This window comes from Scyliorhinus torazame, chromosome 2, assembly GCF_047496885.1.
Source record: "Scyliorhinus torazame isolate Kashiwa2021f chromosome 2, sScyTor2.1, whole genome shotgun sequence".
In the NCBI taxonomy this organism is placed as follows: Eukaryota; Metazoa; Chordata; class Chondrichthyes; order Carcharhiniformes; family Scyliorhinidae; genus Scyliorhinus; species Scyliorhinus torazame.
In genome coordinates, this window is record NC_092708.1 from 240,773,227 (window position 1) to 240,789,851 (window position 16,625).

The window sequence follows — 16,625 nt, forward strand, 5'->3', positions numbered from 1 at the left end:
CACCACAATCTCTGAAGGCAAGCTTGCCGGCGTGTTTAGGCCCTGCCCCTCTCAATGCCAGTGCAAAACACACCCCCTTCCAAGAAATGAGGTGTGGGAAGATCATGATCAGAATCGTGCTAGTGCACTGATTTTCAAGCCCAAAATGACACTTTTTTGGGAGACTTCCGCCCATTGTCTTTCCCTCAGCCCCTTGTACCCCATACCTTAATCAAGATTCCAAATTTAACAATGAACAAAGGCTGAACCCCATCTTTTGTAACTCTTGATACAGCATCATATCATTCAAACATCTGGCACTCCTGTCACTTCCCAAATGTTGCTCTCTTTATTTTCCCAAGGATCTTCTCCTGAGCTATAATCCTACCCTGTGCAAAGTTGGTATGGGGAGTGCTTGCTCCAGTGTAAAATGGCTATATTGGCATTGCCATAAATAATAATCCCCACCTAATACTGAAACCAAAGGGTTTATGAAAATATTTTGGTTTATTGTTTTAAGCAAAGTTATTAATGGTGAGCATTTCCTCTTTTAATTTTTGTGACTTTTTTAACCAGTGGTTAAATTTGGATTCAGTTTGAGATGCATGTTTATGTACAATTGTAACCTTGATGCAATTTGCAGATGGTTGATGTTCCAGAGGTTGGTAAGGATGAAAAAGAACAATGTGCACTCAGCATTAAGTCTTCAGAATTATTACCTCGAGTGTGACGAGACCAAAGTCTGGATCAGTGGGAAAACCAAACTTATTGAATCAACTCAGGATTTGGAAAAGGACTTAGTCGGTGTTCTGGCCATTCAACGCAAGTTATGTGGAATAGAGAGGGATCTAGCTGCCATTGAATCGAGGCTCCCAGAGCTCCAAAAGGAGGCCCATGCATTAGCAGATCAGCATCCTACTCATGCCACAGATATCTTGAATAGGCTTAAGGAGATCAATGATGTTTGGGATGAACTAAAACGCACTCTTCAAGATCGTGAGGAGTCACTTGGGGAGGCGAGCAAGCTGCAGAAATTCCTGCAAGATTTAGACGACTTTCAGCTGTGGCTGTCCAAATCCCAAAAAGCTATTGCTTCTGAAGAAGAGCCAAACTCCTTATCTGAAGCAGAAACTCTCCTCCGGCAACACAATGCTATAAAAAATGAGATAGATCGCAATGAGGAAGACTACCAGAAGATCAGGGACACTGGAAAAATGATAACACAGGAAGAAACAGACCCACAATTTCAAATGTTAGAGCAGCGCTTGAAAGGACTGGACACTGGCTGGAATGAGCTTCATCAGATGTGGGAAAACAGAAAGGGTCTTCTTTCTCAGTCTCATGGATATCAGCAGTTCCTCAGGGACAGCAAGCAAGCGGATGGCATCCTCAGCAATCAGGTACTTGACTATTATCAGGTCGTGCAGTAGGACGACCAGCTGAGTGTCACCGTAAAGTGCTTTCAGCTGCTCAGTGAAGCTAAACAAATGTAATACAAATTGGGGGCTGGATTCTTGGCTGTCGGGATTCCTCGTTGCCCCAGCAGTGCACCCACGCCCAGGGATTTCCTGTCGGCATGTGGCTGTCCACAATGAGAAATCCCATTGGCTGGCTGGTGAGACGGAGAATCCCGCCACAACAGGAGCGGCACGCACGGGGACAGGGAATTCCGCCCAGGATGTTAAGGCCCAAAGTAACTCGGAAGCAAAGCAAAGTTAACAAACTTGCCTCCAGTGAGTTTCATACCAATTTCAGACTGAGCTCTGAACCTGGAAACGGGTTGGTTTGCTCAGTGCATACATGTATAAACCAAAACTTTGAACTGGTGTGATTTTTTTTTCATGTAAGTGTACCCTTCATATTCATTTCCAACTAACAAGACAAAGTAGAATACTATGGGGTTTTTTTGCATTCCAAAGGAGATTAAGGATAGAGAGCATTCATTGATTTGGGCGATAGAAACATGATAGATATCTGAACAAATTATTAGCATTTTTGAAATACCTTGACAATCTACTCCGCCTCGGAATATCACCTGTTAATATATTGCTTTTTATTAATCATGCCATTGAGTATTTAATTATTTTGCGCAGTTGAGTTATATCGTCTGAGATCTTAACTTGGATGTATACGAGAAGTCTTTTTTCCAATAATTACAATTTGATTTTAAAAAATCTTAGATACTTAACACCATTAACAAGATTGGCCTGCTTCTGTTGTGCAATGCGGTGTTTCACCTCACCATTTACATTTAATGCTGAGGGTGAAATTGGCACCTACCAGCAACGTGAAGCCGGCTACAACACAAATTTTTCATTGAGGGGGTTGCAGGGGGGAGATTATGACAGGTTTCCAAAGACATGCACTTGGCGAGTAGAACCTGCCAGAGGAGTTTCAGGTGAGTGCATTGTCCAGGGGGAGAAGGTCATGCCTGGGCACTGCCCTGCCACCATCCCTGCCACTGCCCCAGGGCAGTGCCCGGGTAATCCCAGAGGCAGTGCCGGGGGAAGCGTTCGGTGGGGAGTGCCTTCTGTTGGGGAGGGGCGAATGTTCGGATGGTTGAGAGGGTATTGCATGGGCAAGTGTTGGAAGGGAGAAGGTGTTGTGCATGGCAAGGTGTTGCATGGGTGTGTGTTGTGTGGAAGGAGGTGTCTGTGGGGAGCGGTCTCGTTTTATTTTTTGCATCGGGGAAGCCTTCAAAACTGAGTTATAGGCGGGGTGGGCTCTGCCAGCGTTACGTCGTGGGACTCTCCCCTTCAATTTCATTTGGCTATAAGCCGAACGATACGGCGTAGGATACCGCCAGCCCACACCACTTTTCCTGCCCACGTCACCACTCTGCCGAAATATTGTAACATTCTGCCCAAGGTTTTTAATTTCAGATCAAGTAAAAGTGCAATGAGATCAGGAAAGAGTTTGAATTATCATTCAATACCAAGAAGATTGATGAAAAATCAGCTGCTGATTCACTCTGTGCCAGTTACATGCTGCTGGCACAGACTTATTTTACACCCACAGTTAGTAATAGGTAATAAACAATAAATTACAAAAAGGCTTAACGAAAGTAAAATGAAAATAATTCTGTTTTGATTTTCTGATGCAGTCTTTGAATATAAATTCGAATAAGTAGGGCAGCACAGTGGTTAGCATTGCTGCCTCAAGGCGCCGAGGTCCCAGGTACGATCCCGGCTCTGGGTCACTGCCCGTGTGGAGTTTGCACATTCTCCCCGTGTTTGCGTGGGTTTCGCCCTCATCACCCAAAGATGTGCAGGCTAGGTGGATTGGCCACACTAAATTGCCCCTTAATTGGAACAGATGAATTGGGTACTCAAAATTGATATTAAAAATAATAAATTTGAATAAGCAATTGTTAACTTTTGGGGCATCAATTTTTTTGGCTTCAACCTCCTAAATGTTTCAGATGGTAGGGCCTCGATTCCCGCCATAATATTTGGCCACATAAGGACCTCAATTGGGGAAATGGCGAGTTTCCCATCCGAGGCCGTGCCCATGTCAGTACAAAATCGCTGTGTGGTCAGGACGGGCGGGAACCCGGAAGGAACCCAATCCCTTCAATCTCAGGCTCCACCTTTCCTGCCTAAAAACCCGCCAGTAGGGAAGCGTAAAACCTTTACCTATATCTCTCCTGAAGTCCCAGTGTTGTGCCATTTCCTTTTCTTCAAACTTGAAAAATGCCAATCTGCTCTCGGGCAGGATTGATTAATTGATATTAGCACATTTTGTGAAGAGCATGTAGAACTTTGAAAAGAAAGTCAGTGGAATGGAGGTATTAAAACATACAGTCAGATGGATAGCCTGGGGCGAGAGGAAAGGTCACAGGGCATGTATAAAAAATGAAAATTGCTTATTGTCATAAGTAGGCTTCAAATGAAGTTACTGTGAAAAGCCCCTAGTCGCCACATTCCGGCGCCTGTTCGGGGAGGCTGTTACGGGAATTGAACCGTGCTGCTGGCCTGCCTTGGTCTGCTTTCAAAGCCAGCGATTTAGCCCTGTGCTAAACAGCCCCTCACCGTTCTTACGTGCCTTGTACCAGTTGGGGATGTAGTGGCAATGGCAAAGACCTGGGATTATGTAACACATCATGCTCATAATTGTATACTTTGTAGAGGAGCAAAAGATTTAAATTGAACGAAAGGAAAGGACAAGTTTAATTAAACGTGCATATAAAATCTCTTCTTCGGCGATGATTCGTTAACGAGTGTGATTGTCCACCTACGAAACTCTGTTACTGGTCATGGGTTTTGTGGGTCCTTGTGTGGCTGATGCTGATGATCCAGATCCTTGAGCTGCATCTCCGACCGCACACTAGGCCGGTGTTTCCGGGAGGTGGGGTCGGTCCTTGGACTCTAGATCGCTGGTATTCCATTCTCAGGCTCTTTTTCTGGGCTTCCTCCTGCAGTCAGGTGCCCTTGTTATGGGCCAGGGCTTAGAGAATCCCAAAGTGTATCATGTAGTTCACCTGACCCACAACCTTTAATAGATTGTGGTATGGGGAGCACCCGGCTTACTCTACAGGTGTGGTACAGCAGAAAATGGACCAGTGATTTTTAAAACAAAACAATGTTTATTCTATGAACTCAAGTTAACCTTTTTAAAACAAACAGTGAATATCTTAGCAACCATTAATTCAAATACACCCCCAAAGAATAAAACACTAAGTAATCTGTATGCTGTCCTTTTACCATCCAAAAGACTTGCCAAACCTTCAAACAGGAGCACATTAGATTTATATTCAATACTGAGACCTTTTTTACAATTCTGAGTTCACCCAAATGATCCATAGATAGTCTTTGGATGGCTTAGATCAACAGCAGTGCAGCTCACAGACACACCCAAGCTTTTCTCCAACTGAAACTAAAAAAGCAGAAGTAGAGCTCAGCTCCACCCACACTCTGACATCACTGCAGTAACATGAGCAGCCCCATTTCTGAAAGGTACATTTCTTAAAACACCCATTTCTGAAAGGGTACTCTCACGTGACACCCTCAAATAATTTTGCCCCTTCAATCAGGCGGTTCAATCAGGAAAAGGAAATCTAAATTAATGTCTAAATGAAAATGGTAAATATTCACAAATGTTACAAAATAACCTTTTGGGTAAACTATGACATTTCCTATAGGAATACAGGTTAGCGTACGTTGAAATGCCAAACACACTGGAAGCAGCTGAGGGTGCTATCAAGAAACAAGAGGATCTTGTGACAACCATGGATGCCAATAAGGAAAAAATCTCTGGAACAATAATTGGAGGAGAAAAGCTCATTCATGATGGAAATATTTTTAAGGACAAGGTGCTTGGCAAGGTCAAATCTATCGATGAAAGGTAAAATGTGGATGTTTGGAGCACAGAGCTCACAAGATGTACGGTTGAAAGATGCTACTGGCTTTTAATATTCAGGTTCTAATGTGATTCTGCTGTTAATCCAGGTACAAAAAGAACAGGAAACGGGCAAAAGAGGTGGCAGCACATCTCAAAGACAACCATGATCTTCAGCGTTTCTTGCAGAATTGCCAAGAGGTTTGTTGACTGAAATCTGATAAATTTTCGTTTAAGATTCGTGCTTCCCATAAATGACCGCATTCATATTTTTAAATACCGTGTCATTGTTTAAAAGTTTAGGTTGGCAGCCAAACATCTTTGAATTTGAGCTCGATATATATGAACCTAAAAACTAGGAGCTTGGCCCCTTGAGCCTGAACTGTCATTCGTAAGATGATGGTTGCTCTAGTTGCTTACCTTGATAACCTTTCACCCCTTTGTTAATCAATAATCTATCCACCTCTGCCTTGAAAATATTCAAAGACTCTGCTTCCACTGCCTTTTGAGAAAGAAAATTCCAAAGACTCACAACCCATTGAGAGAAAAAATGTCTTTTCACCTCTGTATTAAATGGACGGCCCCTTATTTTTAAACAGTGACCCCCTAGTTCTAGATCCTTCCCCAAGAGGAAACATCCTCTCCACATCCACCCTATCAAAATCTGTCGTAATTCGAAATAATTCAGTCAAGTCGCCTCTTACATCCAGTAAGCCTAGCCTGTCCAACCTTTCCTCATAATAATAATGTTTGTTAGTGTCACAAATAGGCTTACATTACACAACAATGAAGTTACTATGAAAATCCCCTAGTCGCCACATTCCGGCGCCTGTTCGGGGACACGGGGAGAATTCCGAATGTCCAATTCACCTAACAGCACGTCTTTTCGTGACTTGTGGGAGGAAACCCACTGACACGGGGAGAACGTGCCGACTCTGCACAGATAGTGACCCACGCCGGGAATCGAACCCCGGTCCCTGTCGCTGTGAAGCAACAGAGCTAACCACTGTGCTACTGTGCGCCATACATCAACTCGCCTATTCCTGGTGGATATGTAGAGCAAAGCGTCATGTTGAGGAATGAGAGGTTGGAAATTTGCATCCATGATTTCATGTATGATGAATCTTCGACTCTCCACATGTTGCTAAACAGCTTACCCACTGAATTCTGCAAACTATGCGCCACTTGCACTGTCGGGGCTTACCCAAACTTGGAAGGTTGAAGGTATAAAGTATAAATTTGAATTTTTCAAGAGATGTCTGAAATGAGACAAAGCTCTCTGAAGTATAAAGAGAAAATGCTGAAAATACTCAGCAGATCATGTACCTGTGGGAAGAGAAACAAACACACCTTCCATTAGAACTGGAGCCTTTCATCGAAGCTCACTAAAATTTGCCCTTATCCCTCTGCAAAATATAACCCAACTAAACAGGATTAAAATCAGCAATATTCATTACTTCTCACTATATTTGTACATTTCCAGAATCTAACCCTGACTGGAATCATCCTGGACGATTCAATTGCCTATAATTACTTATCCCTAAGCTGCCTTGCATTAGCAGATATTGTTAAATATTCCTACTCGGAGGTTCAGGCTGTGTATGTGATATAATTTTGAGAGAGAGGAAAAGAAGAAAAATCTTTTTAGCTTTTGTCTTCTCTGGACTCTGACTGTTTGATCTTGAATCTTGTGATCCCGGATTAAATTAAATAACAGCCCATTTAGCACGTCTGTGGCAGTGTGTCCACCTCTTGTGTGTCAAACCACAGTATAATCCACAAAAATTAACACCTGTTTCAGCAATTGTCACTGGTGGTCAGATTGACTTCAGAATCCTGCATTCTTTTAGGCGGAGGTCTTCCATGCTTGTACAGCATCTGGAAATTGCTCTTTACCTGTTTCTGCTTCCAGCTTATTTTTTGGATCAATGAGAAGATGTTAACTGCCCAGGACACCTCTTACGATGAGGCTCGCAATCTTCACACGAAATGGCAGAAACACCAAGCATTTATGGCTGAACTGGCATCAAACAAAGAGTGGCTGGACAAAATTGATGAGGTGAAACATAGCTAAGGAATGACGAATTAAGGCTCTTCTGTTTAATTTTGTCTAAATCCATTGTTACTAATCTGCATTAAGGCATGATATTTAATATCCTGTTTGAATAGTTATCTGATTGTTTTTTGGAAAAACATTTCCCAGGATGTAAAACTCTTTTTGTGCAGGGGGTGACGATGTATGTAACAAACTAAAGCCAAATATTTCATTTTTTTAAAAAATGTTTATTCACAATTTTCAACCAAACACTCCAGAAAGAAAAACAAAATTGTACATAGGAAATGTAATAGGATACATTAACCCCATTTAACCAATAAATACAAAAGTGGTGAAAACTCCCCCTTTTAACAAAAACTTAAACCAACCCCCCCCCCCCGGGTTGCTGCTGTTTCGACCTCCACCTAGCGTTCCGCGAGAAAGTCTAGGAACGGTTGCCACCGCCTGGAGAACCCCTACACAGACCCTTGCAAGACAAACCTTATCCTCTCCAACTTAATGAACCCTGCCATGTCATTGATCCAAGCTTCCACGCTCGGGGGCTTTGCATCTCTCCACATTAGCAGGATCCTCCACCGGGCTACCAGGGACGCAACGGCCAGAACTCCGGCCTCTTTCGGCTCCTGCACTCCCGGCTCGTCCGATACCCTCAATAGTGCTATCCCCAGCTCGGCTTGACCCGGGTGTTCGCAACTTTGGACATAGCCCTCGCAAAGCCCCTCCAGGACCCCTCCAGCGCCGGGCACGTCGAGAACATATGGGCGTGATTCGCTGGGCTCCCCGAACATCTCACACATCTGTCCTCCACCCCAAAAAAACCTACTCATCCTCGCCCCTGTCGTATGCGCCCTATGTACTACTTTGAACTGTATTAGACTGAGCCTGGCGCATGAGGAGGAGGAATTGACCCTGCCCAGGGTATCAGCCCACAGACCCTCATCCAGCTCCTCCCCGAGCTCCTCCTCCCAGTTGCCCTTCAACTCTACACCGAGGCCTCCTCCGCTTCCTGCAGCTCCTGATAAATTGCTGAGACCTTGCCTTCTCCAACCCATACACCCAAAATCACCCTGTCCTGAATCCTTCCTGCTGGGAGTAGCGGAAATTCCCTCACCTGCCGTCTCACAAACTCCCTCACTTGCATATATCTAAAAGCGTTCTCGGGAGGCAACCCAAATTTCTCCTCCAGCGCCCCCAGGCTAGTAAAAGTCCCATCTATAAACAGGTCCCCCATCCTTTTAAATCCTGCCCGATGCCAACTTAGGAATCCCCCATCCATCCTGCCCGGCACAAACCTATGATTATCCTGTATCAGGGACCAAATTGAGGCCCCCACCTCACCCCTATGTCGCCTCCACTGCCCGCAGATCTTCAGTGTCGCCGCCACCACCAGGCACGTGGTGTACCTCATCGGTGGTAGCGGCAACGGTGCCGTTACCAGCGCCCCCAAACTAGTACCCACACAAGACGCCGCCTTTAGCCTATTCCACGCCGCCCCCTCCCCCTCCATTATCCATTTACGGATCATCGCCACATTAGCTGCCCAATAATAGCCACACAGATTCGGCAGCGCCAGCCCGCCCCTGTCCCGACTGCCCTCCAGAAACACCCTCTTCACCCTCGGGGTCTTGCTTGCCCACACAAACCCCATAATACTCCTGCTTACCCGCTTGAAAAAAGCCTTGGGGATTAGGATGGGCAAGCACTGGAACACGAACAAGAACCTCGGGAGAACCGTCAGCTTGACCGACTGCACCCTACCCGCCAGGGAAAGTGGCAACACATCCCATCTCCTAAAGTCTTCCTCCATCTGGTCCACCAACTGTGTCAAATTAAGCTTATGCAGGGCCCCGCAGCTCCTAGCTACCTGGGTACCCAGGTATCGAAAGCTCCTCTCCGCCCTCTTCAACGGCAGCTCCTCTAGCCCCCTTTCTTGGCCCCCGCATGCACTACAAAGAGCTCACTCTTCCCCCACATTGAGCTTGTAGCCCGAGAAGTCCCCAAACTCCCTAAGGATTCGCATGACCTCCGCCATCACCTCCACTAGATCTGCAATATATAACAACAGGTCATCAGCATACAACGACACCCGGTGTTCCTCCCCTCCACGGACCAACCCCCTCCAGTTCCTAGACTCCCTTAATGCCATGGCCAGCGGCTCAATTGCCGAACAGCAAAGGGGACAGGGGACACCCCTGTCTCGTCCCCCGGTACAATCTGAAATATTCCGATCTCCGCCGGTTCGTAGACACACTCGCCACCGGGGCCCTGTATAACAACCTGACCCACCCTATGAACCCTTCCCCGAACCCAAACCTGCTAAGCACTTCCCATAGGTACTCCCACTCCACCCGATCAAAGGCCTTCTCCGCGTCCATAGCCGCCACCACCTCCGCTTCCCCTCCCACCGCGGGCATCATAATCACGTTCAGGAGCCTCCACACATTCGCATTTAACTGCCTGCCCTTCACGAACCCCGTCTGGTCCTCGTGTATCACTCCCGGGACACAGTCCTCCATCCTCGTAGCGAGGACCTTCGCCAGCAACTTGGCATCTACGTTAAGGAGCGAGATCGGCCTAAAAGAACCGCACTGCAGTGGGTCCTTATCCCGCTTGAGAATCAGCGCGATCAGCGCCCGAGACATCGTCGGGGGCAGAGTCCCTTCCTCCTTCGCCTCATTGAAGGGTCTCACCAGCAACAGGCCCAACAGATCCACATACTTCCGATAAAATTCAACCGGGAACCCATCCAGTCCCGGGGCCTTGCCTGCCTGCTTGCTCCCCAATCCCTTAACCAGCTCCTCGCCAAATATTTCTTAAACACAATTTGTGTGCATATTGTAAAAGCAAAATACAGCGGATGATGGAAAGCTGAAATAAAAACTGAAATTGCTGTAAAAGCTCAGCAGATCTGGCACCGCCCTTGTCGATGGGCAGAGTTTGACCTGAGAGAATGGAGTGCAGCAAGTTCAGAAGGAGACGGGTTATAGTGAGAGGAGCACAGAAATCGAGATGGCCAAATGCTGCCAGACCTGCTGACATTCTCCAGCATTTTCAGATTTTGTTGTGACCTCCGTATATTCCGTATATTCCAAATTGCATTCAAAACCTTGCTAGCTTTGAAAGTGAATTCTGTTGCTGAGGGTTCTGCTCAAACTGTATATCACTGAAGGTAAAAAACAATTATAACACCGTGGAAGTCCAAAGACACTTGGTAATTCGGGGACATAATCGGGGTTGAAGTCATGCTCCAGCTATACAAAGACCTAGTTAGACCACACCTGCAGTACGGCAGGTAGTTTTCAACAATGCACCTTGGGAAGGATAGATCGGCCGTGGCAGGAGTAAATTCAGCCCAATCTATAGACTGAAAGGGTTAAATCACGAAGAGAGATTTCACAAACTGTCGTTGTATTCCCTAGAAGTTAGATGGTTAAGGGGTGATCAAAGTTTTCAATATCTTTGAGAGGAATAGATCGGGTAGATATAAAGAAACCATTTCTGCTGATTGAGGCATACAGTCTAGATAATGGGCCGTGTAGTAGTTCGAAGAGGGGCAGAGAGAAGACCCAAACTGGTTTATTCTAAACTGAAAATAAAGACTGAACCATGGGTCACAAAACAAACATCCCAGCCTAGGACTATGGGGAACTTCTGCTCCAGGTCTGGGAGCTACATTAAAAGGTCCCACATACAGGTTCCACAGCTGGCCGTGCCTCTGCCTTGCTCCTCACAGGAATTTGTATTCTACCAAGCCCAAGGGGAGATCGATTAACGATCCCCCATGGTCCTCGTGAGGGTTATCACATCCCTCCTCCCTCAAGTCTGAATCATCCCCCTCCCACAGCGATGAGGCCTCCTTTATCGCTTGGCACAAGGTCATGAGTCAGCGGCAGATGGAGCCAGATTGGTGGGATTGTCCCTTCCTTTCTGAACGTTTAGGGCCACAGACCGTTGCTCGTCTTCAGTGCTAACCTCCGGTGTGGAGGATCAATCCTCCCAGTCTCCATTTCGAACTCCGATTCTCCAGCGTCAGGGGGAATGATTCTCGGGTCCACCATCGGCTGAGTCCCCTTGCTGGAGGTAGTCGCAACGGGCGTCAAGGATGTCGTCTCTGCTGAAATCATCTCCGCTAGAGTGGGTTCCGGCTTCTCGGGTGGAACAGGTGATTTTTCACGGCTTTCACTTGGACTTAGACTTTGTAAGAAACTGGACCAAACTGGACCAGTCTTTTTCAGCATGACTCGCGGGATTCATTGGGAGCCATCTCCAAAGTTCTGCACATAGAAGGCATCTCCTGTTCTGAAGGTCCTTTTGGGTCTTCTGATGTCGTAGTTCCCTTTTTTTGAGTCTCCTGCTTTGACTCCACCTACTCCATTCCCCCCCTCTCTCCCCTCACCCCAAAGGATGGGAAACAGCAGGCTGAGCTTGTTGCACAATCATCCCATTAACAATTCCGATGGTGTGACTCCAGATATTGTGTGTGGCGTGGTTCTATAATCAAACCGGGACGGGGTCAATTTTGTATCCAGGCAACCAGCAGGCTGTTTCTTTATTCCAGCTTTGGATGTTTGAACTGTCCTTTCGGCCAGTCCATTAGACGATGGATGGTACGTCGCCATTCAGATGTGGTCAATGCTGTTCGAGTTAACAAATGCCTGAAATTCATCACTGGTAAAGGGGTACCACTGTCGGATACAAGGACCCCTGGCATGCCATGGGTACAAAAACGAGGCTGGAGTTTTTCTATTGTTGCATGAGAAGTTGTGGAGGACAAAAGTTGTACTCCTAATCTTTTTGAGTGGGAATCAGCCATAATAGAATGGGTCAGTGAAGTCCATGGTCTTCCTGGCCATTCCCATGGATTCAAAGAGGCCGAAGGGCAGCACGGTAGTACAGTGGATAGCACTGTGGCTTCACAGCGCCAGGGTTCCAGGTTCGATTCCCCGCTGGGTCACTGTCTGTGCGGATTCTGCACATTCTCCCTGTGTCAGCGTGGATTTCCTCCGGGTACTCCGGCCTCTTCCCATAGTCCAAAGATGTGCAGGTTAGGTGAATTGGCCGTGCTAAATTGCCCTTCGTGTCCAAAAAGGTTTGGAGGGGTTACTGGGTTACAGGGATAGGGTGGAAGTGAGGGTTTAAGTGGGTCGATGCAGACTCGATGGGCCGAATGGCCTCCTTCTGCACTGTATGTTCTATGAAGGTGGGAGCTTCTGGTTCTCTAGGCATGAGGAACACTGCTTCACCAGATACTTGATGTCTGCATCGAACTTCGGCCACCAGGCGTAGCTGTTTGCAAGCATTTTCATTTTGGACACCCCAGGATATCCATGTGAAATTCTGTCAGGATTGAGCGCCGACCTGGGCGGGATACGATTACATGGACTCCCCACAGGATGATGCCACCTTCTACATTCTGCTCATCTGTGGGGTATCCTCAGATTTCATCACGGGGGATCACATGGCACAATTTTGCCAGTGTGGGTCCTTCTGGGTCCACGCTTGAGTCTACTTCGCGGATACTGGCAAGGTATCCAGGAAGTTCAAGGCCATGATTACTTCTTCCAATGCCAGAATAGGGGTCAAGCTTGTGAGCAGCAGAATGTGTTCCTGGACAGTGCTCGAGAGAGTATTTGTAGGCTGCTATCAATAATGCCCAAAGTTGGATGCACGCCGAGATGATTATGGGAATCGCTTTATCCTCTTTGAAAAGGCCCAGCAATGGTATACGGTCTGTTATGATTGTAAAATGTTGGCCATAGATATATGGGTGGAATTTCCTCACCCCATAAATTACAGATAATCTTTTCGTTTTATTCTGAAAATAGTGTCCTCGTTTGCCAAGGTTCTGGATGCATATGCTATATAGGTGTCTCTGTGCCATTGTCCCATCAATGGGAAAGGACTGCATCTAACCCATATGGAGAGGCATCACATATGAACACTAGTTCTCTTGGGGTCATAATGAGTCACTTTGTTGGATGATAGTAACTGCTCCTTCACCTTCACAAAGACTTCATCTAGCGATGCCTTCCACGGCGACTTCTGATGTTTAACCATGTGTGCAGGGGTGACAATAAAGTGGCCAAGTTTGTGATAAATTTCCCTTAGTAGTTTACGAAATCTAGGAAACATTTTGATTCTGTCATATTTTGTGGGCTTGGTGCCTCTTTGTTGGCCTTAACCTTATCCTCCATGGGTTATAGGCCATTCTTATAAGCTCAGTGCCCTCGATAGATCACTTCACCTGTGTGGAACACTCGTTTCTCTCCTCTGAGACGGACACCTGCGTCAGGAAATTGTCTCAACCTCCTCCAGATTTGCTTGGTGCTCATTTTCAATGGCTCCTGTGAATAGTACATTGTCTCAGTATACTGTCAGCTTAGGTAGTCCCCGGAGAATGTTCTGTATCACGCAGTGAAAAATCGCATATGCCGACAAGACTCCGAAGGGCAGGTGTATTATTAACACCCTTATGGGGTGTATAACCTTACATCCTGGGTGACTCGTTTAGTTCTAGCTGAATGTAGGCATGCCTCATAAGTTTGGTGAAGGCTTGACCCCCTGCCAGTTTGGTATATTGACCTTCTATGTGTGGCATGGGGTACCGATCTAAATGTGAGGCTTTATTACGTCCCCGCCAAGGTGGATCAACTTATTGGGCTTGAGAATGGAGCTACAGGGACAGTCTACTCTGCGATCTGCACTGGGCATATTATCCTGAGGTTCTCTAACTGCTCAAGTTCGGTCTCCCTACTTTGGTAAGTAAAGCATATGGAACTGGCCATGACCTGAAATATTTGGGTAGGGCTTCAAGGCAATATATACCTTTGCTCTTGCTCCCCATATTCTACCAAGGCCTCCTTGAAATACCTCATATAGTCCACAAGGTCCTAAAGACAGATCTCTGGAGCCAGGCTTTGCCCAGTGCTCCCTGCTGTGAAAAAGCGGAAGTCAAAGCACTTAGCTGCCTTTGATGTGGTGAGGGGCTATCAATCATAGCAGGAGTGTTTATAAACATTGTGGTTAGCATCAAAGCAGGGTAATGGAGATGCTTTCAACATGAAGGGAAAGATCAATGAACAATTCACCAAGCAGCTGTCTCTGGAGTAATAAAACTGTCAATCACTGGCTAACGCAATGTATTGCTGTGTGAAACTGAATGGAAGACTGCATTTCAAGGGCTGTCAAGGGATTTCAAGCCCTTTGAAGTGCAATGGGCTTTCCAGGAAGCTTCTGACACTTGTAACAGCTGCTGCTTTGAACACCTCTGTCAGAAGCAGTAGATGTTTGGAAAGGGTTAGTGAAAATGCAGTGACTTTTCACCTTACTACCTGGACTGCTCTTCAACTTTTAGGCAGGATCTCTGAAGGTGAGGTCTCTTTTGAGGGTCCAATGGGGGAGGTATCTGTTAAGGATTTAAATGGGGGTGGGGGAATATGATGGGAAGGTCTCTGTTGAAGGGGGTGTCTCTGATGGGGGGAAGGATGTGCGTTGTGGGGGGAGGGCCCCTCCGATAGACTTTGGGGAGCACCTACATTTCACATTTATGTGACCTAAATGTGACCTACCGCAGGGTCCGCAGCACCAAGGCCACGCTGGGAAATGCCTGCACCAATTCACACCATGTAAATCCTGGCTGAGAAGACTGGAGCATCATGGAGCATGGAGAATCAGACTTCTCTATGTGGGTGCTAATGCCCCATTTGCATCCTCGTGCTGGCATGGGGCATGCAGTTCACTGCCACCACAAACGGGGGACCGGAGCATCGGAACGGAATCGGTGCCCGATGCTGGATTCGCCTCTAGATCGGGAACCCTGCTACCTGCGGCGGGTAGTGGAGAATCCCGCCTCTGATCTCAGTTTGTGGAGGCCAGATGTGATTCGCGCCGGCTTCACACTGCGCCAGCGGGTGTGAGAATTGCAGGAACCGGGAGAATCCGACTTAGAAAAGATCCTGCATATTTAAATGAGGATTTAAATATGCTCATTTGGTTTATGCCCAGCGAGGGTGAGGAGAAGGCGCAATGAGGTCGGAGAATCACCCCCCTAGTTGTGTATAAATTTGCAAAGTGACAACATACACATTGGTTTATTTATTTATAAACTTAAAGTACCAAATTCTTTTTTTTTTCCAATTAAGGGGCAATTTAGTGTGGCCAATTCATCTACCCTGCACATCTTTTTGGGTTGTGGGGGTGAGACCCACGCAGACACTGGGAGAATGTGCATGCACAGTGGTTTAAAACAAAATACCTATAATAGTTAAATCTTGTAAAGTAGATTTAAGTAATGAATACAACATAAACTCTGCATGAGATCTGAATGAAAATCTTAAACTGCAGTTTGAAGAGACTAGGTAGTAACTATTTATTTGTATTGTGACATAGTGATTAATTTCATAACTGATTTAGTATTTGTGTTAATAAATTTATTAATATAAAGCATACCATTCTAATGAAAGAGCAGAATACATTTTTAAGTGCATTTGTAATTATATACTTTTGTTGCCGATTAATAATTTACATTTATTGGAGGGCTGTGTTATCAAAAATGTTTCAGTAGTTACTCACTGAATCATAAGTCATTGTTTATACATTCATCCTGAAAGCCACATACAGTTTATGTTACTGAGGGAGGATTCCCTCAAGCATAGTAATGAAGCTGAGAACCTCTTCATTAAAGAGGGTTTGATTTCTTAAACAGTATCGATATATCACGCAACTCCTGCTTCCAGTAGGATTTTCATAGTTCAGTCTGGCGCTCTCTTGATGTCAGTCTGCCACAGGCTGAAATGATAGATTTAAACTGCTTGGAATAAACGTGGATACATCAAATGTTTCCTCTGACAGGTCAATTTCCAAGTTGACTGATACATTGGTGGGGTTTGTTTACAGCTCCCAAGTGCAGTCTCCTGGTTTAGTTAATACATTGCTGCTGTGCGGATGTCAAACAAAAAAACCAAAACCACTTATGCTGCAAGCTAGACATAAAGCAGTGCAAAGAATCAGCTGAACACCGGAGATAGAAGCAGGAGTAGACCACTTGGGCTTGCTCCACCATTCAATATGAGCATGATTGACCGTGTGCTTCAACTCCATTTTCCTGCCCACTCCCCATATCCCTTGATTTCCTGAGAGATCAAGAGTCTGTCTGTCCCATTTGTAAATGTATTCAATGATGGGAGAATCCACAACCCTCCTGGTTGCAAAGATTCTCAACCCTTTGAGTGAAGTAATTTCTCCTCATATCAGT

The 16,625-nt window shown here is 46.0% G+C and overlaps 1 protein-coding gene across 6 annotated transcripts in view; it reads left to right on the plus strand.

Annotated features, from left to right (window-relative positions):
* The window catches only part of LOC140396798 (spectrin beta chain, non-erythrocytic 1-like), a 320,773-nt gene that overhangs the window by 169,336 nt on the left and 134,812 nt on the right, over window positions 1-16,625 (plus strand). For all 6 annotated transcript variants that reach the window (XM_072485544.1, XM_072485534.1, XM_072485570.1 and 3 more), the window contains 4 exons: window positions 623-1,379; window positions 5,120-5,322; window positions 5,427-5,517; window positions 7,229-7,375. In XM_072485544.1, coding sequence (XP_072341645.1) covers window positions 623-1,379; window positions 5,120-5,322; window positions 5,427-5,517; window positions 7,229-7,375 — 1,198 coding nt within the window. The remainder of the gene's footprint in view (window positions 1-622; window positions 1,380-5,119; window positions 5,323-5,426; window positions 5,518-7,228; window positions 7,376-16,625) is intronic.